Source organism: Stegostoma tigrinum, chromosome 5 (assembly GCF_030684315.1).
Source record: "Stegostoma tigrinum isolate sSteTig4 chromosome 5, sSteTig4.hap1, whole genome shotgun sequence".
Lineage (NCBI taxonomy): Eukaryota > Metazoa > Chordata > Chondrichthyes > Orectolobiformes > Stegostomatidae > Stegostoma > Stegostoma tigrinum.
In genome coordinates, this window is record NC_081358.1 from 130,490,166 (window position 1) to 130,517,667 (window position 27,502).

General features: G+C 45.3%; 1 protein-coding gene across 1 annotated transcript in view; it reads left to right on the forward strand.

Moving 5' to 3' along the window:
* Positions 1 to 27,502, forward strand: part of sspo (SCO-spondin) — a 517,250-nt gene that overhangs the window by 391,406 nt on the left and 98,342 nt on the right. Inside the window, exons 85-89 of the mRNA XM_059646360.1 lie at positions 3,774 to 3,941; positions 5,770 to 5,904; positions 10,519 to 10,759; positions 13,091 to 13,243; positions 22,606 to 22,652. Of these exons, the coding sequence (XP_059502343.1) occupies positions 3,774 to 3,941; positions 5,770 to 5,904; positions 10,519 to 10,759; positions 13,091 to 13,243; positions 22,606 to 22,652 (744 nt within the window). The remainder of the gene's footprint in view (positions 1 to 3,773; positions 3,942 to 5,769; positions 5,905 to 10,518; positions 10,760 to 13,090; positions 13,244 to 22,605; positions 22,653 to 27,502) is intronic.

The following is a 27,502-nucleotide window of genomic DNA, read 5'->3' on the forward strand; positions in this document are numbered from 1 at the left end:
TTCTCTTATTCCTCATGTATGAGTAAAATGCCTTCAGGTTCTCCCTAATCCTTCCTGCCAAGCCTTTTGCGTGCCCCCTCCTGGCCCTCCTCAGTCCACTCTTGAGCTCCTTCCGAGCAAGCCTATAATCCTCTAAAGCTGTGCTAGACCCTTGCTTCCTCCACCTTACATACGCTGCCCTTTTCTTTTTGACAAGAAGCACCTCTGTACCCGTCATCCAAGGCTCCTTAATCTTACTCCTTCTTACCTGTCTCAGAGGAACAAATTTATACATCACTCGCAACAACTGCTCCTTAAACAGCCTCCACATGTCTGCTGTGCCCTTTCTGTGGAACAATTGCTCCCAATCTGTACTTCCCAACTCCTGCCTGATAGCGTCATAGTTTCCTTTTCCTCAGTTAAATATCTTCCCCTGGTAACTGCTCCTTTCGTTTCCATGGCTATGGTAAATGTAAACTTCAACAACCTACAACTATTAGAAATGCAAAGTTCTGTATTAGGTTCGTTTATTGTCAGTACTAAATTGACTGGAAGGCATAATGATCAGAAATGTTCACTAATGCGCTACAAAGATGACTGAGCAGGTGATACACTGCACCTGCAGAATGTGGGAGCTACTGGATACCAAATGATCCTGGGAAAACTCAACTACAGTAAATGTCAGGGGTGTTTTTTTAATTTATAAATGGGATGTGGGCATTGCTGGCTGGGCCAGTGTTTATTACCTATCCCCAATTGCCCAGATCGCAGTTAAGAGTCAACCACATTGTTGTGGGTCTAGTGTAATATGAAGGCCGGACTGCATGAGGATGACAGATTTCCTCCCCTGAAGGACATTGGTGAACCATATGGATTTTTCAAAAAAATTATCATCAGACTCTTAATTCCAGATATTTTGTTACATCTGGAATGACTTTATTTTATGTGATATCGCAGGATTTGAACCTGGCTCTCTGAATACGAGCTGCGACTCTAATAGTCCTTGTGTTAATAGCACAAAGTTGCCACTTCCTCCATGTCTACAGGAAGTTTGTATCTGGGCCGTGAGCTGGATGCTGAGCTGCAAACATAGCCGTGTGTCAGGGAAGGGAGCAATTACCTGTATTGTTCTTAGTCCAAGAGGCAGTCATACCCTGCCTTCTAATTTAGTCAGTGGTCAGGGATAGGAGGTAGGCAAGGGGGCTCACATGGAAGGAGACTTTATAATAGTCTAACAGTTCAAGGTAGTCTCCATTGTCTGAAATCATTTTGGAGAAAGAGGGGCCTGCAAGGGGATGAACTAACTGACCAGAGCACCATGATACAAGAGACCACTCAAACAGGGAGAACAAGAAAGACTGTGGTGGGCATAGGGGACAGTATAGTGAGGGCGATAGGCATGGCTCTCTGCACCAAAGAGTGAGAATCTAGGTGACTGTGTTATCTGCCCAGTCCCAGGGCATCACAGGAATTTACAGTGAGAAGGGAGAATCCAGTTGCTTTGGTCATAGTCTGTGCAGACCATACGGCTGTTCTCTCATTAAAGAGAGATGCTTGTGGTGATTTAACCTGAGGACCACACACCTCAGGTGAGGGGAAAGGTTGAGAAGGAGAGTCTTTCATGGTCTACAGTGGTGCCAATGACAAAGGCTGAACTCGGAGAATTTCTGCTGAGTGAGTGTGAGAAACTAGGTAATAAATTAAATCGACAAGCAATAATCTTTGATTATTTCCTCAGCCACAGCCAAATGGCACCAGATATATAAGATTAGGGAAACAAATGTACATTTCAAAGACTGATGTGGGAGAGATTCTTGCATGGACTTTGCTCATGCTGTTGGGAAGGCTTTACATTAACTAGACAAGAGTGTTGAAACCAGGAGAGAACAGGAGAGGCGTGTTGGAACCAGGAGAGAACAGGAGAGTGGTGTTTCCATCTAGAGAGTGTGGGAGAGGGCAGTTGGAACCAAGAGAGAATGAGGAAGGGGTATTGGAACCAGGAGAGAATAGGAGAGGGGTGTTGGAGCCAGGAGAGAATGGGAGAGGCGTGTTGGAACCAGCAGCGAATGGGAGAGTGGTGTTTCCATTTAGAGAGAGTGAGAGAGGGCTGTTGGAACCAAGAGAGAATGGGGAAGGGGTGTTGGGACCAGGAGAGAATGGGAGAGGGGGAGACCAGGGCTCCCAAAGTCCCTGGTGAATATATCTGGCCTTAGCACAGAGGACAGTAGTTAATGAGTGAAATCTGAGTTTGGCAGAAAAGAATGGACTGCAAACTGGAGTTACTGTATATGTACGTAAAGTCATGGAGCACAGTGAATAATGCTGAGGAGTTATAGATTGTTACGCGGAAATATCATGAGGCGGGGATAACAAGGAAAGGAATGACCAGGCGTTAAATATTCCTGGGTATGCATTCTTCAGGAAAGATGGAAAAATCATGTTCGGCAATAGCAGAAATGAGGCTCAAGGAAAGGAATGACCAGGCGTTAGATATTCCTGGGTATGTATTCTTCAGGAAAGATGGAAAGGTGGAGAGATTGCAGTATTGGTTAAGGAGGGCATTTCAGTGATGGGAAAAAAGGATACCTCAGAGGGTTCAAGGACAGAGGGAAGTTGGCCAGAGCAAAGGAATTAAAAAGGTACAATTACATTGCATAGTGTACTCTATAGACTATCAATAAATGGAAACAAATCTGCAAGGAAATTCCACAGAAATCTCAACATCATGGAGTCATTATAAAGGGAGACTTCAATTACCCAAATATAGACTAGGATTGGGGTGTGGGGGGGTGGGGGAAGAGAGAGAGAGAGAGGGAGGGAGAGGGAGAGAGAGGGAGGGAGAGAGAGGGAGGGAGAGAGAGATGGCAGCAAGGAGAAAGGGTTCCTGGACTGTGTTAGACAGAGGTTCCTGCAGCACTTTATGTCCAGTTCAACAGGAAAGATGTATTGGTCCTTGGAAATGAGGTGGGTCAAGTGAATCAAGTTTCAGTGGGAGAACATTCAGGAACAGATAATAGGAAGATTAAAATCTTTTAATAACCGCTTCAGGCCACAGCTTACAGCAACTAGTGAGGGAAATTAAACTGGCTTTGTTCAGACTTGAAATATTTCACTGTAAAGATACTCTACTTATCCCTTTCAGCAATCTGGATTTTTCTGCCACGATCATGAGCCCCCACAAGCTGTTGGGCTAACCAGGGGCCAATCAGATAATTGTTATCAGGCTGATAGCCTTTGTCATCCAAAACTAGCCATGAATCCACAAACCAATCAGCAACCTGTAGCCAGATTAATTCCCTTTTCTATAGATCCCCAAATTCTGGACTGTCTCCAAACATTTTCCCCAACACTTGAACAAAGCAGCTGTGTAAACACAGCTTACAACGAGGTTCAGCAATCCTTGGTTTTTAAAACAATACTTTCCACATTTCAGTTCACAATCAAAATCCAGAGAAATAGAAAGATATGGCCTTTACACGATATGGTCTCGCCAAAGTTTTGGGGAATTGAAATCAGACTTCTAACTCCTTGCAATAAAGGCCAGCTTGCTATTTGCTTTCTCAATAGTTTGTTGGAGCTTTTTACTAGATTTGTGATCATTGCATGAGTGTGCCTGAGCCTCTCTGATACCTAATAAAAAATATTCTGCTTTTCTATTCCAGTTACCAAAGTGGAGAGTCTCTCACTTCTCCACTGTTTGCTCTGTTATGTGGCCCATTCACTTGCCCCACCTGCTCTGTGGGTGGAGCTGGAGTTCCAGTGATCACTAACTGATGTTTCTCTTGGTTTGTCAGTGAATGGCGCATGGTCCAGTTGGAGTCCTTGGTCAACATGTGACCGTTCCTGTGGGGGAGGAAAGGCACTCCGGATTCGGTCTTGTACTGACCCACCCCCGAAGAATGGGGGACGTCGCTGCCCAGGAGATCGGTTTGAAGTGAAGCTGTGTAGTATGCAGCCATGTGGTGAGAAGGACAGAATCATTCTGTGTGACTGCAGTGATTTGCTGGCTGCACATTTGGGTTGATTTAGGAGATGGTTGGGGGTCATTGGGGGTGGTGACATTATTGACTGAGCTGGTAGGTGTTTGACTCAGAGGAACAAGGGAAACTTGGGCTCGGAGTGGCTAACAGGGAGCATCAATGATTTCACTGACTCAGTTTGGGTTGGATTTTGGTGAATTGTTATGATTGTACCTGAGGGTGAGTGATCATGGATGGGGTCCAGGTGATGATGTTTAGAGAAATTGGGTTTCAGTCTGAGAAACAGTGAGGGAAAGGCGATATATTTCCAATTCAGGATGGGGAGAGATTTGGAGGGGAACTTGCAGGGGGTGGTGTTCCATTGTATCTGCTGCCCTTGTCCTTCTAGATGGAAGTGGTCGTGGGTTTGGAAGGTGCTGCCTGAGGGTCTTTGATGAATTTCTGCAGTGCATGTTGTAGATGGTACACACTGCTGCTACTGAGCGTCGGTGGGTGGAGGGAGTGCGATGTTTGTGGATGTGGTACCAATTAAGTGGCTACTGTGTCCTGGATGGTGTTGAGCTTCTTGGGTGTTATTGGGGCTACACTCATCCAGGCAAGTGGGGAGTATTCCATCACACTCCTGACTTGTGCCTTGGAGATGGTGGGCAGGCTTTAGGGAGTCAGGAGGTGAGTTACTCACTTTAGTATTCCCAGCTTCTGACCTGCTCTTGTAGCGACTGTGTTTATGTGGTGAGTCCAGTTGTATTTTTGGTCAACGCCATGGGATATGACGTTTCTGGGATGGAGTTTGTGAGTGGAGTGAGGGATAGAACTATGCAACAGGGATAGGGTTTGGAGAATGGAGGCAAGGCATGGACAGGAGATCCAGGATCGAGAGTAATGGGCAGAGCTGGCTGAGGAGTTGGAGGGTCTCTCTGGGAGGTGGTGCTTCTCTGAGGTGGGGTCTTTTTCTGGTGCAAATAGTCAGGGTGGGGGGTGTTCTTGGAGGTGATGTTTCCCTGGGGGAGCTAGTGGTTTCCCGAGGTGTGGGTATCTCTATGTGGGGGTTTTTGGGAGTGGGATTTGAGGGGCAGGTTCTTCAGGAGGGGATTTTGAGGAGGGTTTCTTTGGATGGGGATTTTTGAGGGGGATTTTTCCGGGTGGAGGCTTTCAGGGGGTTACTCCAGGTGGGAGTTTTGAGGAAGTGTTCTCTGAGTGCAGCTCTTTGAGAAGGATTTCTCTGTGTGGGGGTTTTGAGGGAGTTTTCTCAGGGTAGGGGTATTGAGAGGGTTTCTCCAGGTGGGAATTTTAAGGGGGATTTCTCTGTGTAGGGGTTTTGAGGGAGTGCTCTCTGGGTGGAGGTTTTGGAGGGGTTTCTCTGGATGGGAGCTTTGGGGGGAGCTTCTCTGAATGGGGGTTTAGGGGGAGTGTTTCTCTGGGTGGGGTTTCTGGGAGAGCGGTCCCTGGGTGGGGCTTTTGGGATAGTTTCTATGGGTGGGGGTATTTGGGAGAGTTTCTCTGGGTGGGGGTTTTGGGGGAGGGTTCTCCAGGTGGGGGTTTGTGGGAGTGTTCTCTGGGCGCATGTTTTTGGGGTGGCTTCTCTGGGTCGGGGCTTTGAGGGAGTATTCTCTAGGTTGAGATTTCTGGGGGGGCGGTTTCCACAGGTGGGGGTTTATGAAGAGGGTGTTTCTCTAAGTGGGGTTTGTGGTGTGTTTCTCTGGATGGGGGCTTTTGGGGGGTTTCTCTGGGGGTGGTTTGGTGGGGTTGGTTCTCTATGAGAGATGCTGTGAGCATTCTAATCTTGCTGTTTGATCTTGTGATCTCTCAGGAGCTGGTCTGTGTCCCCCTGTGATGCAGTGGGTTGATTGTGCCAATCAGTGCCCAAGATCCTGTGTTGATCTGCAGGCTGGAATAGTGTGTGCTGATGCAGAAAGGTGTGAAGCTGGCTGTCGATGCCCTGATGGTGAGTGTCCAAGAGCTGCCAAACTCTGCAGAATGCTCCAGTCCCAGACAGCTCCAATTCAACAGGCACAAACTCAAGAAAACATGAAGCAACACTTACATTCCACTAGCACTTTCCATATCCCAATGCATTTCACTTCATTAATTACTTTGGAATGGTACTCCCACGTGTAATGTGGGTAAAATGGCAGGCTTTCACAAACGTTAGCGAGATCACATCTACTAATTGTGTTGATGGAATTGGTTTCCTTTCCTATTTTCCAAGTGGTGTTGTAGGATCTTTTATTTCCATGATGTGGAGGTCCCGGTGTTGATCTGGGGTGGACAAGGTCAGGGGGAGGGCTTCTCTGAATGGGGGTATTGGGAGAGTGTTCTTCGGGTGGGGGTTTGTGGGAGTGGTCTCTGGGTGGGGCTTTTGGGAGAGTTTCTCTGGGTGGGGGTTTTGGGGGAGTGTTCTCCAGGTGGGGGTTTGTGGGAGTGTTCTCTGGGTGCATTTCATTAACTACTTTGGAATGGTACTCCCACGTGTAATGTGGGTAAAATGGCAGGCTTTCACAAACATTAGCGAGATCACATCTACTAATTGTGTTGATGGAATTGGTTTCCTTTCCTATTTTCCAATTGGTGTTGTAGGATCTTTTATTTCCATGATGTGGAGGTGCCGGTGTTGATCTGGGGTGGACAAGGTCAGAAATCACACAGGTTAGAAGCCAACAGGTTTACTTGAAATCACAAGCTTTCGTGGCACTACTCCTTTGTCAGGTGGAGGGAACAGCACTGCACAGGGATAGTAGGAACTGCAGATGCTGGAGAATCCGAGATAACAAGGCATAGAGGTGGATGAACACAGCAGGCCAAGCAGCATCAGAGGAACAGGAAGACTGACGTTTAGAGCTGAGACCCTTCTTCAGAAATGGGGAAGGGGGAGGGGGGTTCTGAAATAAATAGGTGGAGAGGGGGAGGCGGATCAAAGATGGATAGAGGAGAAGATGGGTGGAGAGGAGACAGACAAGTTAAAGATACGGGATGGAGCCAGTAGAGGTGAGTGTAGGTGGTGAGGTAGGGAGGGGATAAGTCAGTCCAGGGAGGACAGACAGGTCAAGGCGGCGGGATGAGGCTAGTGGGTAGGAGATGGGGGTGCGGCTTGAGGTGGGAGGAGGGGATAGGTGAGAGGAAGGACAGGTTAGGGAGGCAGAGATAAACTGGGCTGGTTTTGGGATGCGATGGGGGGAGGGGAGATTTTAAAGCTTGTGAAATCCACATTGATGCCATTGGGCTGCAGGGTTCCCAAGAGGACCATGAGATGCTGTTCCTGCAACCTTCGGGTAGCATCGTTGTGGCACTGCAGGAGGCCCAAGATGGACATGTCATCTGAGGAACGAGAGGGGGAGTTGAAATGGTTTGTGACTGCGAGGTGCAGTTGTTTATTGTGGAATGAGCGTAGGTGTTCTGCAAAGCGGTCCCCAAGCCTCCACTTGGTTTCCCCAATGTAGAGGAGGCCACAACGGGAACAGCAGATGCAGTATACCACATTGGCAGATGCGCAGGTGAACATTTGCTTGATGTGGAAAGTCTTGGGACCTGGAATGGGGGTGATGGGCGAGGTGTAGGGGCAAGTGTAGCACTTGCTTCAGATGCAGGGAAAAGTGCCAGGTGTGGTGGGGCTGGAGGGGAGTGTGGAGCGGACAAAGGACTCTCGGAGAGAGTGTCCCTCCGGAAAGGTGGGGAGGGAAAAATGTCTTTGGTGGTGGGGTCAGATTGCAGTCTTGGGGCCTGGGATGGGGGTGAGAGGGGAGCTGTAGGGGCAGGTATAGACGCAGGACTTATAGACAGAGAGAGCAAAAAAATCATACACATAGTGTGAGTGGAGTGTTGAATAATAAATCTTCGCAGGTGATCAGAATTGTCAGACGGTGTGAGTAAAGTGTCTATAGCTGTAAAGTAAGCGAAGGGGATGACCTACAATCCAATTATTTGAGGCAGAGGGATCATTCCAAAAAAATAAGATGGTGCTGGAGACAAACTAAACATTTGGAATAACATGATAGGTGTAAGAGTCGCATGCCAAGGGTCTAACCAAAGTAACAAATAATCCCAAACTGCGCAAACTAATTAATGTAGAGAGACCATAACCAGTTATCCAGGTGATGGTGTTTATACAGGACAGTAAGGAAGATTTTACAGTGACAGAACGGTACGGTGGGGGTTGCATTTAGTGCATGTAGTTTCATGGGTGCAGAGCTTGGCTGTCAGTTTCTGCTTGGTGACCCTGTGTTGTTGTGTATCTCAAAGGCCACCTTGGAAGTCATTTACCCAAAGATCTGAGGCCAATTGTCCATGACCCGCTGGAGTGTTCCCCCACTGGGAGGGACCTTCCCTGCCTGGCAATTGTTGCACAGTGTCCATTCATCTGTTGTATTTGCGTCTGCATGGTCTCACCATTATTACATGCCTCAGGGCATCCTTGCCTGCAGCGTATGAGAGAGACAACGTTGGCCAAGTGGTCATGGACATTCAGCCTCAGATTTTTGGGTGAATATCCTCCAAGGCAGCCTTTGAGATACACATCAATGCAGGTTTGCTGAGCAGAAACTGATAGTCAAGTTCTTTACTTATGAAGACAGCCTCAACCATGACCTTGGGCGCATGTCAAGCTACATGAAGCCCCACCATACTGTCTTGTCTCTGTAAGATCTTCCTTTCTGTCCTGTTTTAACACCATCACTTTGATAACTTATTATGATCTCTCTACCTTTATTAGTTTGTACAATTTTAGATTACTTGTTATATGCCAATTCTTGTACTTATCATGTTCTTCCAGCCATTTGGTTTCTCTCCAGCACCATCTTATTTTGTAATTATCCCTCTGTCTCATTTAATCGGATGATAGGTCATCCCTTCGCTTGCTATTTAGCTGTTGGCACAGTTGATGTTCACACTGTCTTATACTTTTGATCACCTGCAGAGATTTGTTATTCAACCTGTTTACGCTCCACTCTCTGCTACATATTCTGTGCCCGTGCCCTTCACTTCATCTTATAAAGGGGTAACGCCTCGAAAGTTTGTGATTTCAAATAAACCTGTTGGACTATAACCTGGTATTGTGTGATTTCTGACCTTTATATGTCCATGTGAAGGCACTCCCTCAACACTGACCCTATGACAGTTGGGGAGGGGTGGTGCGGTAGGTAAGGATAAGGGAGACCCTATTGCTTTTGTGGGAAGGAAGAGAGTGTGTGAGGGCTGAAGTGTGGGAGATGGGTCGGACACGTCTGAGGGCCCTGTCAAACACGGTAGAGGAAAATCATCAAATGAGAAAAAAGGTGGACATTTCAGAGGCGCCCTTGTCAGAGTCAGTCTCATCTTCACAGATACAACAGAAATAGAGGAACTGAGAGAACGGAATGGAATCTCTACAGGAAGCAAGGTGTGAGGATGTATAGTCGAGATAACTGTGAGAATCACTTGGTTTGTGTAGATACTGGTAGTTAGCCTATCCCCAGAAATGGAAAGGGAGATGTCAAGGAAAGGAAAGGAGGAGTCAGAGATGGACTAGGTGAAGATAAGACCAGTGTGGAAATTGGAAGTTAAATTGATAAACTTTTCCAATTCCAGACTAGAGACGGAAACAACGCTAATGATATCATCAATATATTAGAGAAAGAGTTGTGGGTGGAGGCTGGAGTAAGACTGGAGCAAGGAATGTTCCATGTGGTCCATGAAGAGACAGACATAACTGGGACACATGGGGGTACCCATGGCCATACCTTTTTCCTGAAAAAAATGGAGAGTAAAAAGAAAAGTTGTTCACTCTCTAATATCTGCATGCCTGTTTTAGTTGAACATCTGAACAGGATTTATAGATTGTATTCGGCCAAACAAAGAGATTTATGAAGTTGCCAAGTAAGCAGTAAAGTCGATGAGTGAAAGTATTTTAGAATTCAGCAAAGGATGACCAAAAAACTTTTCTAAAAACAAGAGAATAGAGGTGAGAAGGGAACTTGAAAATAAAGTGTAAATCTTCCGCAGGTAAGTAGAAAGGAAAAGATTAGCAATAACAAATATGGGTCCAGTTCAGCAAAAAGCAGAAGTAAAATAATTGCAGAGAAGCTGTTGTGTATGTTGTCACTGAGGAAGCAGCATGCCCCCTAAGAAGCTTGTAGGTTTCAATAAGGTCACCTCTCATTCAACAATTACTGGCCCAATCTACTCAACCTCTTGTCATAAGATAGTCCCTCCTTTCCTGGTATCAATGTAGTAAACTTTCTTTGGACGGCCTCCAATGCCAATATGTGTTTTTTTTATAAGGGATCGAAACTTTTTACAGTATTCCGGCTGTGCTCTGATTAGAGCCTTATATCGTTTTTGAAAAACTTCCCTACTTTTACACTTCTTTCCCTTTGAAATAAAGGCCAACATTCCATTTGTCTTTCCTATTATTTGCAGAACTTGGAAACTGGACTTTTTTGTGATGGACAAAAATTCTCAAACCTCTAGCTTTCTGCAGTGTTGTTCTGTTTAAATAATATTCAGCTCATCTATTAAGTAGAAACATGGAATTCTGTAAAAGCTGTTGAGGGATGAAAAGGGCTAAGTGTTTCTCTGGTGTTTGCAGGTTATCTTGAGCAGGATGGTATGTGTGTTGCACCTTGGCAATGTCAGTGTACTGATACACTTGGACAAACCTGGGCACCAGGGAGCATGCAACAGAGAAACTGTAATAACTGCACCTGCACCGAGGGCCGGATCATCTGTTCGAACTATACCTGTCCGGCCAGTGACTGTTCCTGGAGTCAATGGTCCACTTGGTCCCAGTGCAGCATCACCTGTGGCACTGGTCTACAGACTCGGTTCAGGTGAGGTGCCTGAGATATCAGCAAAAGGTGGGGGACAGGGAATTCAACTGAACTGGGAATACAACTCTTCAATAAATAATGACCATATTGGTCAGATAATGGGTGATGTTGCAAAGTAACTGGGAACAAACAAGTATCAACGTATGGGGTAAGGATGAACAGTGTATATGTGACAGGAAGGGGCCCAAAAACACAAACAAGAGTTAAAATTTAAAGCCCTGGATCTGAACATACACCACATTCATCAGAAAAGGATCAAAGTTATCACAGCTGGTGGTGTCATTGTAAAGGCATTGGATGAGTCAACCAGAGGCCTAGGCTGAGGTCACATCCCATACCACAGCCAATGGAGTTTAAATTCAATCATTAAATTGGGAATATAAAGCTGTTCTCAATAATGCTGACCAAGACACTATCACCAATCATTGTGAAAACACTTCAGGAAAAGAAATCTGCCATCTTTACCTGGTCTGCTTCCATGTGACTCCAGGCCTACTGCAATGTGGTCTGAAGTAGCCCAAGAAACCACTTTAGCGGGCAATTATAAAGGGACAACAGATTCCAGCCTAGCCAGCAATACCCACATCCCATCAATGAATGAAGAAAAATACACGTGATGTGCAAACATTACAATCGTAGAATCATAGAATCCCTTTGGTCTGGAAAGACCATTCAGCCCATCAACTCAACATGAAGTCTCTACAGACCATCCCCATCACACCACCCCCCCATCCCTACAAACATGCATTTCCATTAGGAAATGGAGACAGAGCTGACTGTGATGAACTGGGACACCAGGTTTCGAATGTGGGTCAGTAGAGTTGCAGTGGAAGAATTTTAAGGAGCTGTTAAAGGGGTCTCTGCAAAGATTTGACCCAGTGAGAATTAAACGCAGTTTGTGAAGAACTGTCACTTGTTAACGACTGAGGAAGTTAGTAATTATATTAGATTGAAAGAAATGCTGGATATCTGTGAAAGTTATCGGTCAGCCAGAGGATTGGATAGACTTTGGGAAGCAATGAAGAAAGACTAAAAAAGAAATGAGGGTGGGCAGGGTGAGATACCAACAGGATACTGCCTCCTGTGTGGGAAGAAAACAAAAGGGTTATGGGGAGGCAGAAATGAGAAGACTTTTATTTTATCAAAGGATTGTTAGTATGAAATTCTCTTCATAAGGCAATGGAGGCTGGGTATTTAAATGTATTCAAGACTGAATTTGGGAGACCTTTAATAGACAAAGGAGTTGAGGGATTTTGGGACAAGCAGGAAAAAGGAGCTGAGAAAACAACTATGATCTTGAATGGAGGAGCAGGTTAGAGGGACTGAATGGCTTACTCCTGTCCCTGAGTCCTTTGTTGCTGTGAATTGTCATTGAGAGACATTATAAAATTTAATAAACTGCAAGTAGAGACATTTTAACTCCGACAGGAAAGGATAGCCAGGGCGTTGTATCTGCCACGGGAGAGTGGTTCCTGGGAGATAGAAATGGTGGAGGGTCAGTGGGAACACTGGGAGGGAGAGAGACAGGGGCCACAGAAGGGAGACAGAGAGAGAGAGACAGGAAACACAGGGGAGGGAGAGAGAGAGAGAGAGAGAGAGAGCGAAACATGGAACACGGTAGGGAGAGAGAGAGAAATGGAACGTGGTAGGGAAGAGAGACAGGGAACGTGGGGAGGAGAGAGAGAGAGGGAACACAAGGGAGGAGGAGAGAGAGAGGGAGCATGGGAGGAGGAGAAGAAAGAGGGAACACAGGGAGAGAGGAATTCAGCGAACACAAGGGAGGGAGGGAGAGTGAGAGAGCGAGAGAGAGGCAGGGAACATGGGAGGGATGAGGGGAGAGAGGAAGCACAGGGGAGAGAGAAAGAGAGATAGGAAACAGTATGAGGTGGGTTTGGAAGAAGGAATGAGAGAATTAGGGGGAGACAAGTGTTATCTGGGTTTGCGATGGATTATGGTGGATGTGCAGGAGATGTGAGAAGTGGGAGGGACATAGGGCAGGCTGGAGAGGAGCAATGTTTGAGAGATGGAAGTGTGGAGGGATGGGTGGGGGAGTAGGTGGGCAAGTGGGGACTGAGTAGGGGGAGGTGGGTGGGGGAGATAGAGAGTGGTCACTACGAGAGGGAAGAGGGAAGTGGTGAGGGGTCGCTATGAGAGCGGGAGGTGGAAGTGGGGCACATTGGGATGAGGAGGGGTGATGAGGAGAAGTAATTATGGGGGAGATGGGAAGGTGGGGCGGAGTCACTATGGGAGGGGAGGTGGGGAATGACTAATGACTATCTTTGACCTGCTGTTTATTGAACAGTTTCACTGTTAAACATTTTGATTTTGTAGAACCTCAACTTCAGGGTCACTGGACAGGGAGTGTCAACAGGAACAGGCTCAGACTAAACCATGTGATGAAGGCCCATGTCCAATATTGTGTCTCCATGACTACCAGGAGATGAGACTTGGCGAGAGTTGGTTTGTGGGCGAATGCAAACAATGGTGAGAAACTTTGTCCTGAGAATTGAATTGCAAAGATTTTCGAACATTGGAGATCAGGGAATTGTGTCTTAATCAAACAGATGGATTTTGAGGAAGGATTGTATATGGATCAGGATTTATGGGGTTGATGTAAATTCCATATGTCTGAATAATTGGGAAGATTTGCTCTTACCCAACTCCTGATTGATCTGTTTGTGTACGCATCAATCAGCTCACTGTCCAGTGGTTAATGATCAGACTGTGAGCCTACTGGTAAATGTGACTCTGTTGTGAATCAATCCTAGATGAGCCCCAAGCCTGGTCAGCCCTCACTGGGACAGTACATTGGGAACTGGTGAGGCCTGATCTCCAATCAGCACAAAATTTAAAGATTTTATGAAACATGTAATTCTCCACTTTTATCTGATTTTTTAGAGTCTGACAGCATGGAGCAGATTTCAGAACTGAACAAGAATTATTATTAATCACAAAGAAATAGATTTTCACTACACAAAACAAGTATGAAGCATCAATAAATAACTCAGCTCATGAAAACCTTAATCCCCTTTATTAACTAAAACAGAAGTTGCTGGAGAAACTTAACAGTCCTGGCAGCATCTGTGGAGAGAGAAACAGAGTCGAGCAGCCTTTCCTCAGGCTGAGCCTGTGCAGAAAGGTCACTGGACTCAAAATGTTAATTTTGTTTCTGTCTCTACAGATGCTGCCAGAACTGTTGTGTCTCTTTAGCATTCTTTGTGTTGTTTTACATCTTCAGCATCTGTAGTGCTTTGCTTTTTCACTTTAAAAACACTTCCCTATAGACATTTGGACAAATTCAGAGAGAGAGAGACTAAAAAAGGGGTGTTGTGGGTGGATAGAAAGATGAGGAGAGCAGGTCAGTTGTCCCAGTTTACAGGGTTTGTTGAGAAAATATTTGCCCAGAAAAGATGCTGCTTCTCAATCTTGCTTCTTCGGATACTTGCACATCTTTGCATAAGGCACAGGGTGGCTGGTTTACACTTACAAAGGTTTCTGACTTATCAATAAAAGCCACATCTTACAGTAACTGAAGGGAAAATAAACTGCCTTGAGATTTTTTTACTGCAGAGAACAGAGGCTGGACCACTATAGGAGCCCAAACAGCAGGGAATGTATCTCAGATATTGACCAGACCCCCAAGACACATAAAAATTGTTTATTAGGAGCAAGAGGGTAACTAGAGGAAAGTCAGGTCATGGGCTCATGTGGCAGGTCCGACCACACTCACACAGTTACATTGACTCTCCTGCTCCTCTGATGCTACCTGACCTGCTGTGCTCCTCCAGCTCTATACTGTATTCACTCTGACTCCAGCATCTGCAGTTCCTGCTATCTCCTTCATCATTGTCTTTCCAGCTCAGAAGCTCGCTTTCATTTTTTTGTTTTGTTTTGGTCGCCCAGGTTGCCCCCTGTTATCCTCCAGTGGGAGGCCGTGGCCCCATGTATCTCCATTCCCACTCCATCTCAGGTGGCAACATTGGAAGTCGAGCCAAGACCCCATCAGTTGACATCCAATGTTGGAGATGTTGGGCCCATGCATTGTGACCATCTCCAGCTTAGAGGTGGTGGAAACGACGGCAGCAGTGACCTGAGGAATGGAGCACATTGCCTGGATCCCAGGCACAATGTTAGACAGCAGTGACTGGAGAAGTAGAGAGCGTGAAGGTCATGATGAGCGAAAACAAACTTCTGAAGCTGTTTCTTTTACAGTAACATCAATTCATCCAGTCTTTTACTATTTATACAATTTATTTAGTAATTTATTCTGTAATGCAAGATGGTACTAGAGCATGGCATCATTATAGACTGTTCACTGTACCTAGGTACAAGTAACAATATTAAATAAATCTAAATCACAAGGAAAAAAGAGGAATTTCTGTGTTGAACCAAAGGAAAGGGTGAGGTCCTTAATGAATATTTTGAATTGGTATTCACCAAGGAGAAGGATATGAGGGTAAGTTTAAGGAGGGGTATGTTGATATTCCAGAGCTTGCTGAAGGAGAAGGAACCAGGCATGTTGAAAACGTTAAAGTAGTTAAGTGCCCAGGGTCTGATGGATTGATAGGGACTTGACTGACATCTTTGTATCCCCTTTAGCTACAGGCGAGCTCCCAGAAGATGAGAAAATAATTAATATTATTCCTTTGTTTAAGAAGGGCCACAGGCATAATCCAGGAAATTATAGGCTGATGACCCTTGCATCAGTAGCAGGGAAATTATTGGAGAAAATTTTTAGGGACAGGATTTACTCACATTTGGAAAAGAATGGGCTCATTATGGATAGCAGCATGGCTTTATGTGGGGGAGGTCTTCTCAAATTTTGATTGAGTCTTTTGAGGAAGTGACAAAGATGATTGATGAGCGTAAGCCAGTGGATGTTGTCTACATGGAATTCACTGAGGCATTTGACAAGTCCCTCCAGAAGATTAAGCCACATGGAATCCATGGTGAGTTGGTAAGTTGGATACAAAATTGGCTTGGTCATAGCAGACAGAAGGTAGTTGTGCAGGGGAATCTTTCTGACGGATGAGTCTGACCAATGGAGTTCCACAAGGATCTGGGTGCTGGGATCTCTGTTGTTTGTAATATTAATAAATGATAGGATTTATAATCATCTAGAAAAGAATAAATTGATGAGGGATAGTCAGCACGGTTTTGTGAAGGGTAGGTCGTGCCTCACAAACCTTACTGAGTTCTTTGAGAAGGTGACCAAACAGGTAGATGAGAGTAAACCGGTTGATGTGGTGTATATGGATTTCAGCAAGGCATTCGATAAGGTTCCCCACAGTAGGCTATTGTATAAAATGCGGAGGAATGGGATTGTGGGAGATATAGCAGTTTGGATCGGAAATTGGCTTGCTGAAAGAAGACAGAGGGTGGTAGTTGATGGGAAATGTTCATCCTGGAGAGCAGTTACTAGTGGTGTACCACAAGGGTCAGTGTTGGGTCCACTGCTGTTTGTCATTTTTATAAATGACCTGGATGAGGGCGTAGGAGGATGGGTTAGTAAATTTGTAGACAACACTAAGGTCGGCGGAGTTGTGGATAGTGACGAAGGATGCTGTAGGTTGCAGAGAGACATAGATAAGCTGCAGAGCTGGGCTGAGAGGTGGCAAATGGAGTTTAATGCAGACAAGTGTGAGGTGATGCACTTTGGTAAGAGTAACCGGGAGGCAAAGTACAGGGCTAATGGTAAGATTCTTGGTAATGTAGATGAGCAGAGAGATCTCATTGTCCATGTACACAGATCGTTGAAAGTTGCCACCCAGGTTGACAGGGCTGTTAAGAAGGCATACAGTGTTTTAGCCTTTATTAATAGAGGGATCGAATCCCGGAACATAGAACATAGAACAGTACAGCACAGAACAGGCCCTTCAGCCCACGATGTTGTGCTGACCATTGATCCTCATGTATGCACCCTCAAATTTCTGTGACCATATGCATGTCCAGCAGTCTCTTAAATGTCCCCAATGACCTTGCTTCTACAACTGCTGCTGGCAACGCATTCCATGCTGTCACAACTCTCTGTGTAAGAAACCAAGAGGTTATGGTGAAGCTGTACAAAACTCTGGTGCGGCCGCACTTGGAGTATTGCGTACAGTTCTGGTCACCGCATTATAAGAAGGATGTGGAAGCTTTGGAAAGGGTGTAGAGGAGATTTACTAGGATGTTGCCTGGTATGGAGGGAAGGTCTTACGAGGAAAGGCTGAGGGACTTGAGGCTGTTTTCATTAGAGAGAAGAAGGTTGAGAGGTGACTTAATTGAAACATATAAAATAATCAGAGGGTTAGATAGGGTGGATAGGGAGAGCCTTTTTCCTCGGATGGTGACGGCGAGCACGAGGGGGCATAGCTTTAAATTGAGGGGTGAAAGATATAGGACAGATGTCAGAGGTAGGTTCTTTACTCAGAGAGTAGTAAGGGAATGGAAGGCTTTGCCTGCAACAGTAGTAGATTCGCCACCTTTAGATACATTTAAGTCATCATTGGACAAGCATATGGACGTACATGGAATAGTGTAGGTTAGATGGGCTTGAGATTGGTATGACAGGTTGGCACAACATCGAGGGCCGAAGGGCCTGTACTGTGCTGTAATGTTCTATGTTCCATGTTCTATGTTCTATGATTTGGATGGAAATGTAGGTAGTCTGATTAATAAGTTTGCAGAAGACTTGAAAATGAGTGGAGCAGTGGATAGAGAGGATGGCTGTCAAAGGATATAAATCTTTTAGACAGTTGGGTGGAGGTTAATTCTGGACAAAAGTGAGGTGACACATTTTAGAAGGTCAAATGCAGGAGGCAAGGATATGCTAAATGGCAGGACCCTGAGGAGAATTGATATACAGAAGGATCTTGGGATCAAGTCATCAACTTAGAATCCCTAATGTGGAAACAAGCCCTTCAACCCAACACACACTGCCCGTCAGAGGCTCCTACTAAGACCCATCCTCTTATAACCCACCCAGTTTACACATCCCTGAACACTACGAGTAGTTTAGCATGGCCAATCCAGCACCCAAATGAAACACATGCAGACACGGAGTGTGTAAACTCCACTCAGACAGTCGCCTGAGGGTGGAATTGATCCCAGGTCCCTGGTGCTGTGAGACAACAGTGCTAACCACTGAGCCACTGTGCTGCCCAAGTAGAACACAGAACAATACAGTACAGGCCCTTCGACCCACTATTTTGTGCCTACCTATTATCCTACTTGCGAATCAAACTAACCTGCAAACCCTTCATTTACTATCCTCCATGTGCCTATCCAAGAGTACTGAATGTGGCTGATTCCACCACCTACTGCCGGCAGCTCATTCCACACACCCTCCACTCTCTATTGAAGAACCTACCTCTGACATTGAACAAAGAACAAGGAAAATTACAGCACAAGGACAGGCACTTCAGTCCTCCAAGCCTGCACTGGTTGAGATCCTCTGTCTAAGACCATCATCTATTTTCTAAGGGTCTGTATCCCTTTGCTCCCTGCCCATCCATGTACCTGGCCAGATATATCTTAAAAGACACTATTGCGTCTGCGTCTACCACCTCCGCTGGCAACGCATTCCAGGCACCCACCGCCCTCTGCATAAAGAACTTTCCACGCATGTCTCCCTAAACATTCCTCCTCTCACTTTGAACTCATGACCCCTCGTAATTGAGTCCCCCACTCTGGGGAAAAAGCTTCTTGCTGTCCACCTCGTCTATACCCCTCATGATTTTGTAGACCTCAATCAGGTCCCCCCCTCAATCTCTGTCTTTCTAATGAAAATAATCCTAATCTACTCAACCTCTCTTTATAGCTAGTGCCCTCCATACCAGGCAACATCCTGGTGAACTTCCTCTGCACCCTCTCCAAAGTATCCACATCCTTTTGGTAACGTGGCGACCAGAACTGTATGCAGTACTCTAAATGTGGCCGAACCAAAGTCTTATACAACTGCAACATGACCTGCCAACTCTTGTACTCAATACCTCGTCCGATGAAGGAAAGCACGCCATATGCCTTCTTGACCACCCTATTGACCTGTGTTGCCGCCTTCAGGGAACAATGGACCTGAACACCCAGATCTCTCTGTTCATCAATATTCCCCAGGACGTTTCTATTTACTGTATAGTTCACTCTTGAATTAGATCTTCCAAAATGCATCACCCCGCATTTGCCCGGATTGAACTCCATGTGCCATTTATCTACCCAACTCTCCAGTCTATCTATATTCTGCTGTATATATTGCCCCCATGCCTTCCTTCAATCACCATAAAGTTATGCCACTTTGTGATCGTCATTTCCGCCCTGGGAAAATGCCTCTGACTATCCACTCTATCTATGCCTCTTGTCATCTTGTACACCTCTATTAAGTCACCTCTCATACCTTTTTGCTCCAATAAAAAAAGCCCTCACTCTCAACCTTTCCTCATAAGACGCCCCCTCTAGTCCAGGCAGCACCCTCTCAAAAGCTTGCACATCCTTCCTATAATGAAGTGACCAGAACTGAACACAATATTCTAAGTTCTCAAGAAGGGTCACTGGACCTGGAATGTTGACTCTGTTTTCTCCTTCACAGATGCTGCCAGACCTGCTGAGCTTTTGCAGCAACGTTGTTTTTGTTTATGATTCACAGCATCTGCAGTTCTTTTGGCTTTTATACAACATTTCAATTGTGGCCTCACCAGAGTTTTACAGAACTGCAGCATAACCTTGTGCTCTTTAACTCAATTCCCTGCCAATGAAAGCCAACACACCATGCACCTTCTTTGTAACCCTATCAACTTGGATAGCAACTTTGAGAGATCTGTGGACCTGGACCCCTAGATCCTTCTGTTTCTCCACATTGCCTCAAATCCTGCCATTAACCCTGCATTCTGCATTCACATTCAACCTTCCAAAATGAATCACTTCAAATTTTTCCAGGTTGAATTCCATCTGCCACTTCATTCTCCAGCTGTGCAACCTGTCAATGTCTCCCATTGCAACCTACAACAGCCCTCTACACTGTCCACAACTCCACCAACCTTCGTGTCATCGGCAAACTTACTAACCCACCCTTCCACTTCCTCATCCAAGTCGTTTATAAAGATCACAAAGAGCAGAGGTCCCAGAACAGATCCCTGTGGAAAACCACTGGTCACCGAGCTCGAAGCTGAATACTTCCAATTTACTACAATTCTCTCTCTGCTATTGGACAGCTAATTCTGTATGCAGACAGCCAACTTTCCCTGAATCCCATGCTTCCTTACTTTCTGAATGAGCCTGCCATGTGGAACCTTATTGAATGCCTTGCTAATATCCATAGACACTACATCCACTGCTCTGCCTTCTTTGATGTGTTTTGTCACATCCTCAAATAATTCAATAAGGCTTGTGAGGCATGACCTGCCCCTCACAAAGCCATGCTGGGTCTCTCTAATCAAACTGTGTTTTTCCAAATCATCGTAAATACTATCTCTCAGGCCCCGTCCAATAATTTGTCCACCACAGAAGAAAGACTGACTGGTCTGTAATTCCCAGGATTATCCCTATTCCCTTTCTTGAACAAGGGTATAACATTTGCCACCCTCCAATCTTCTGGTACTAATCCAGTGGACAGTGAGGACTCAAAGATCATTGCCGAAGGGGCAGCAATCTCTTCCCTCACTGCTTGCAGAAACCTTGGATATATCCCGTCTGCCCCAGGGACTTACCTATCCTCGTGCCTTTCAAATTTTCTAGCACACCCTCCTTCCTAACATCAACCTGTTTGAGCATATCAGCCTGTTTCATGCTGTCCTCACAAACATCAAGGTCCTCTCACTGGTGAATACTGAAGCAAAGTATTCATTAAAGACCTCCCTTACCTCCTCCGACTCCATGCACAAGTTCCGTTCACTGTCCCTGATTGGCTCTACCCTCACTCTGGCCACCCTCTTGTTCCTCACATAAGTATAGAACGCCTTGGGGTTTTCCTTGATCTTGCCCACGAAAGCTTTTTCATGCCCCCTTTGAGCTCTCCTAAATCCATTTTTTAGTTCCTTCCTGGCTACCTTATAACTCTGAAAGGGCGATATGAGTGTGCAAGGTGGTAAAGAAGGTGTATAGCATGCTTGCCTTAATCAGTGAGGGCGCTAAGTATTGAACTTTAGTTAAGCCTCATTTGGAGGACTGTGTGCAGCTTTGGCTGCCACACATTAAGTATGATGTGGAGGTTTTGGAGCGGGTGAAAAATAAAATGTTAATTTAATGGAGTGCGTTTGCTTTAGGGAGAAGTTAGACAGACTTTGTTCTTGCAACAGTGTTGGAGGTTGATGGGTGACTTGATCTAGGGTGGATTGTCAGAACCTCTTTCCCAAGGTGGAATGTAAAATTCTAGGGTCCATAAGTTTAAAATGAAAGGGGGAATGTTTAAAGGAGAAGCACGAGAGTGAAGGCAGGTGCCTGGAACACTCTGCCAACGGAGGTGGTAGAAAATGATACAATAGCAATGTTTAAGAGGCATTTAGATTGAGGCAGTGAATGAAGGACATAGACCGGGCACAGATAGTTGGGATTAGTTTTGAATGACATCATTGTTTGCATAGACATGGTGGGCCAAAGGACCTGTTCATGTGCTGTACTGTTCCGTTGTTACAACGTATCCAGCCAATGTAGTCAGATTGTGAGGATGACCATAGCATTGATATATACACACAGTGAGCTGACTGTCAGTACAATGAACAGCAGACAATCTATTGATACCAACAGAAACCTTCTGCACCCTACAGATTGTCAGTAGGATCTCACAGTAAAACCAGAGACTGGGGCAGGTCAGAACATTACCCCGCCCACCCCCACCAGCTTCTCACACACAGGTATACATCATACAGACAGGACTAGTGATGGTTTGACCATCCACTATCAAACTCACTGCATGGGGTGACCCAAAGATTCTATCCCTGGATCAATGACAATCAAATGTTGATGCAGAAATCTACCTGCTGATGGAACAGCGCACAGCCAGGGGTGGTGAATCTCTTGACATTGTAAGCCAACAAGAACATTTGGTGGGAAACAGAAAGAAACCTTGAGGATTGTGTACCAGTAAAATGAACCTGCTGTAGGGTGTGTAACAACAGTATCATATCAGTGAATTTTGAATGTAATACAGCTGCCAATGTAAGTGACATGAGGACCGAATCCATTGAGTGACATGTGAGAGATGAGGTCCCACATTGCAGAAGCTGAGTTGGAGAGACACTGACGTTGTACGTAGTACCACATGTGATGATGGAAGTAATGCATAAACAAGAGGTTTGTGTTTCTATTGACCACGAAGAGTGAAATTGGTCTTTTATTTTTACAATTCCTTCACTTTTTAAGTATCGTTTGAGTTAAGCTGACTGTAGTTAGTAAAAGTTTTAAAAGTGGAATCTGGTCTGCCAAAATTCTTTCCATCAGTCTACATGATTGTAAGAAATTACTAAGACAGTTTTTTAAATGGGATTCCCTCCAAAGATCCTTTGCCTTTCTTTCTCTCTGTCATCAATTCAAACCACTACTTCAATTTGCCTCTTTGACCAAGCTTTTGATCCTCTGAAATAATCTCTACTTTTGTCTCTCATGTTGTTTTATGGTGCTCCTGTGATGCTTGTTAAATCATAGGTGCAATACAAAGGTGTGTTGTTGTTGAGATTGAGATTGGTGAGTGAAGGTATTAGTGATGAGTGAGAGATATAATTAAATGTATTTGATTCACAGGGGGTGGTAGGAACATAATTTCAAAGGTCAGTGAGTATTGGTCCTGATGCCTGAGCTACAGCGAGATTAGCTTTGATCAATTAAATGCCTCGACTTTTTGCACCCTCTGTGACCTCGTGCTGTTGTTTTTATTGCAGCTTGTGTACTCCTGAAGGAATTTATTGCCAAGCCCTGGACTGTACAGGTAAGGTAGCCAGTGTGATGTGGAATAGATGCATGTGTAGGAGCTCAGTGCTTCTCAATGTGAAGGGCAGGGCAGTTACTATCAGTATCAGGGTAGAGGGGGATGTTCGCAGATCATACGTTCCCAAAGACAGGCCCCTGACGAGATGTGAAGAAAAGGATAGTGGCTGGCTGGGTGATTGTCAGGAAGAGGTGTGAAGTATGGAATCTGTAACCTGTGTGTCTTCCTCAAACCAGTGTGAAATGCTAAAGTGAATGCTACAAATGCCAGCTCCATGAAAGAGCGCAGCCCAGATCCTAAGCATGGGACTGTACAAGCGATAACAGCAAAATGTAGAAACAGAGTCATGATAGGGGATTCCACCGCTACTGAGTGTAATTGTGAGCCTGTCATTGTGAGTTCCATATGATGATTTACCTTCTTTCACAGAAAGTCTACAGATTATTCTTGAGGAGCAGACACAATGAACTGGATAGTGTCAGTATCAATGACAATGAGACAGCAGGGATTCAGGTCCTGCGGTCAGACTGTCGGCAGCTAGAAAGTAAAATATAAACTTCAAATTCAAGGATAGAGGGCGAGAAGGTGATAACACTCGGAAGGTCAGAATAAGAGAGAGTGCCATAAAACAGTATATGGAGAAATAGAAACAAACTGAGCTAACCAAAACCACAAACCACAAACCAAAACCAGAACCAGAACTGAAACGAAAGTCGAGGTAGGAAACTGACCCCCTTAGTTTATAGGCAGTAAAATCTGAACTTTAATTTTTGTTGGAAGACTGAACCTGTCGCTTGGAACTTGGGGTAGACACAAACTGGGCCAATACAAATCCATTTCATAGATGCAGCTTGAACTGAGAGAATGCCGTTTAAGAACAAAGAACAAAGAAAATTACAGCACAGGAACAGGCCCTTCGGCCCTCCAAGCCTGAGCCAAACCAGATCCTCTATCAAAACTTGTTGCCTATTTTCCAAGGATCTATATCACTCTGCTCCCTGCCCATCCATATATCTGTCTAGATACATCTTAAATGACCCTATCGTGCCCGCCTCTACCACCTCCGCTGGCAGCGCATTCCAGGCACCCACAACTCTCTGTGTAAAGAACTTTCCATGCATATCTCCCTTAAACTTTCCTCCTCTCACTTTGAACTCATGACCCCTAGTAATTGAGTCCCCCACTCTGGGGGAAAAAGCTTTTTGCTATCCACCACATCTATACCCCTCATGATTTTGTAGACCTCAATCAGGTCCCCCCTCAATCTCCGTCTTTCTGATGAAAATAATCCTAATCTACTCAACATCTCTTCATAGCTCGCACCCTCCATACCAGGCAACATCCTGGTGAACCTCCTCTGCACCCTCTCCAAAGCATCCACATCCATTTGGTAATGTGGCGACCAGAATGGTACGCAGTAATCCAAATGTGGCCGAACCAAGTCCTATACAACTGCAACATGACCTGCCAGCTCTTGTACTCAGTACCCCGTCCGATGAAGGAAAGCATGCCATATGCCTTCTTGACCACTCTATCCACCTACATTGCCACCTTCAGGGAATAATGGACCTGAACACCCAGATCTCTCTGTGCATCAATGTTCCCCAGGACTTTTCTATTTACTGTATAGTTCGCTCTTGAATTGGATCCCAAAATGCATCACCTCGCGTTTGCTTGGATTGAACTCCACCATTTCTCCGTGCAACTCTCCAATCTATCTATATTCTGCTGCATTCTCTGACAGTCCCCTTCACTATCTGCTACTCCACCAACCTTAGTGTCATCTGCAAACTTACTAATCAGACCATCTACACCTTCCTCCAGATCATTTATGTATATCGCAAACAACAGTGGTCCCAACACAGATCCCTGTGGAACACCACTGGTCACAGTTCTCCATTTTGAGATACTCCCTTCCACTACAACTCTGTCTCCTGTTGCCCAGCCAGTTCTCTATCCATCTAGCTAGTACACCCTGGACCCTACACGACTTCACTTTCTCCATCAGCCTACCATGGGGAACCTTATCAAATGCCTTATTGAAGCCCATGTATATGATATCTACAGCCCTGCCCTCATCTATCAACTTAGTCACTTCCTCAAAGAATTCTATCAAATTGGTAAGACCTGACCTTCCCTGCACAACACCATGTTCCCTCTCACTAATAAGCTCATTTTCTTCCACATGTAAATAGATCCTATCCCTCAGTATCTCCTCCAGGAGGTTCCCCACCACTGACGTCAGGCTCACCGATCTATAATTACCTGGATTATCCTTGCTACCCTTCTCAAACAAGGGAACAACATTAGCAATTCTCCAGTCCTCTGGGATCTCACCCGTGCTCAAGAATACTGTAGATATCTGTTAAGGCCACAGCTATTTCCTGTCTCCCTTCCCTCATAAACCTGGGATAGATCCCATCCGGGACCTGGGGACTTGCCCACCCTAATGTCTTTTAGGATACCCAACACTTCCCCTCTTCTTATGCCAACATGACCTAGAGTAATCAAACATCTATCCCTAACCTCAACCTCATGTCCCTCTCCTTGGTGAATACCAACACAAAGTACTCATTAAGAATCTCACTCAGTTTGTCTCACTCCTCACATAGCTTCCCTCCTTTGTTCTTGAGTTGGTCAACCCTTTCTCTCGTTACCCTTTTGCTTCTTATGTATGAATAAAAGGCTTTGGGATTTTCCTTAACCCTGTTTGCTAAAGATATTTCATGACCCCTTTTAGCCCTCTTAATTCCTCATTTCAGATTGATCCTACTTTCCTGATATTCTTGCAAATCTTCGTCTGTTTTCAGTCGCCTAGACCTTATGTATGCTTCCTTTTCCCTCTTTGCTAGTCTCTCAATTTCGCCGGTCATCCATGGTTCCCTAATCTTGCCCTTTCTATCCCTCATTTTCACAGGGACATGTCTGTCCTACACTTTAATTGACCTCTCTTTAAAAGCCTCTCACATGTCAAATGTGGATTTACCCTCAAACAGCTGCTTGTAATCCACATTCCCCAGCTCCTGCTGAACTTTGCTATAGTTGGCCTTCCCTCAGTTCAGCAGTCTTCCTTTAGGACCACACTCATCTTTGTCCATGAGTATTCTAAAACTTACAGAATTGTGATCACTGTTCCCAAAGTAATCCCCTACTGAAACTTCAACCCCTTAGCCGGGCTCATTCTCCAACACCAGGTCCAGTACGGCCCCTTCCTGAGTTGGACTATTTGCATTTTGCTCTAGAAATCCCTCCTGAATGCTCCTTACAAATTCTGCTCCATCTTCACCCCTAACACTAAGTGAATCCCAGTCAATGTTGGGAAAATTAAAATCTCCCATCACCACCACCCTGTTGCACCTATATCTTTCCATAATCTGTTTACACATTTGTACCTCTATCTCACGCTCGCTGTTGGGAGGCCTGTAGTACAGCCCCAACATTGTTACCACACCCTTCCTATTTCTGAGATCTGCCCATATTGCCTCACTGCTTGAATCCTCCATCGTGCCCTCCTTCAGCACAGCTGTGATATCCTCTTTCACCAGTAATACAATTCCTCCACCCCTTTTACCTCCCACTCTATCCCACCTGAAGCTTCTATATCCTGGGATATTTAGTTGCCAGTCTTGCCCTTCCGCTCAAACAAGTCACAGTAATAGCAATAACATCATACTCCCAGGTACTAATCCAAGCCCTAAGTTCATCTGTCTTACCTACTTCACTTCTCGCATTAAAACAAATGCACCTCAAACCACCTGTCCCTTTGAGTTCATCATCTGCTCTCTGCCGACTCTTCCCCTTAGTCACACTGACTTCATTATCTAGTTCCTTACAGGCTTTAGTTACTACCGCCTTACTGTCCACTAATCTCTTCATTTGGTTCCTATCCCCCTGTCACATTAGTTTCAACCCTCCCCAACAGCGTTAGCGAAAGCACCCCCTAGGACAATGGTTCCAGTCCTGCCCAGGCGTAGACTATCTGATTTGTAATAGTCCCACCTCCCCCAGAACCGGTCCCAGCGTCCCAAAAATCTGAACACCTCCCTCCTACACCATCTCTCAAGCCACTTATTTATCCTGCCTATTCTTTCATTTCTGCACTGACTAGCACGTGGCACTGGTAGCAATCCTGAGATTACGACCTCTGCGATCCTACATTTTAGTTTGGCTCCTAACTCCCTAAATTCTGCTTGTAGGATCTCATCCCGTTTTTTTTAAACCAATATCATTGGTGCCTATATGCACCACAACAGTTGGCTGTTCACCCTCCCCCTTCAGAATGTCCCTCTGAGATATCCCTGACCCATGTACCTGAGAGGCAACATACCATTCGGGAGTCTCATTTTCGACCACAGAACCGCCTGTCTCCTCCCCTTATAACTGAATCCCCACTGACTATAGCCCTTCCACTCTGTTTCCTGCCCTTCTGTCCAGCAGAACCAGCCACGGTGCCATGAACCTGGCTACTGCTGCCTTCCCCTGGTGAGCCATTTCCCCCAACAGTGTCCAAAACGGAATACCTGTTTTGGAAGGAGATATCCGCAGGGGACACCTGCACTGCCTTCCTGCTCTTACTCTGTTTTTTTTCAGAGCTTACTGGGAGCTGGGACCAAAGTAAATAGCAAAGGGCCTGCAATGCTAGCTGAATAAAGAAACAACCTTCAGCATTCCCTTCGTGGAATCTCAATTGAATGTTGTGAGGGAACAGAAACTACAAAAATAGAGTTGGAATATTGTGAAAGAGTCTACAATGGACCTGCTCAAGACTTGGGACAAAGCAAGCAACGAACAGATTATCTCAGAAATATTGAATACATGATCAGGTCAAGCAACTGAGGTATCCATGGGAA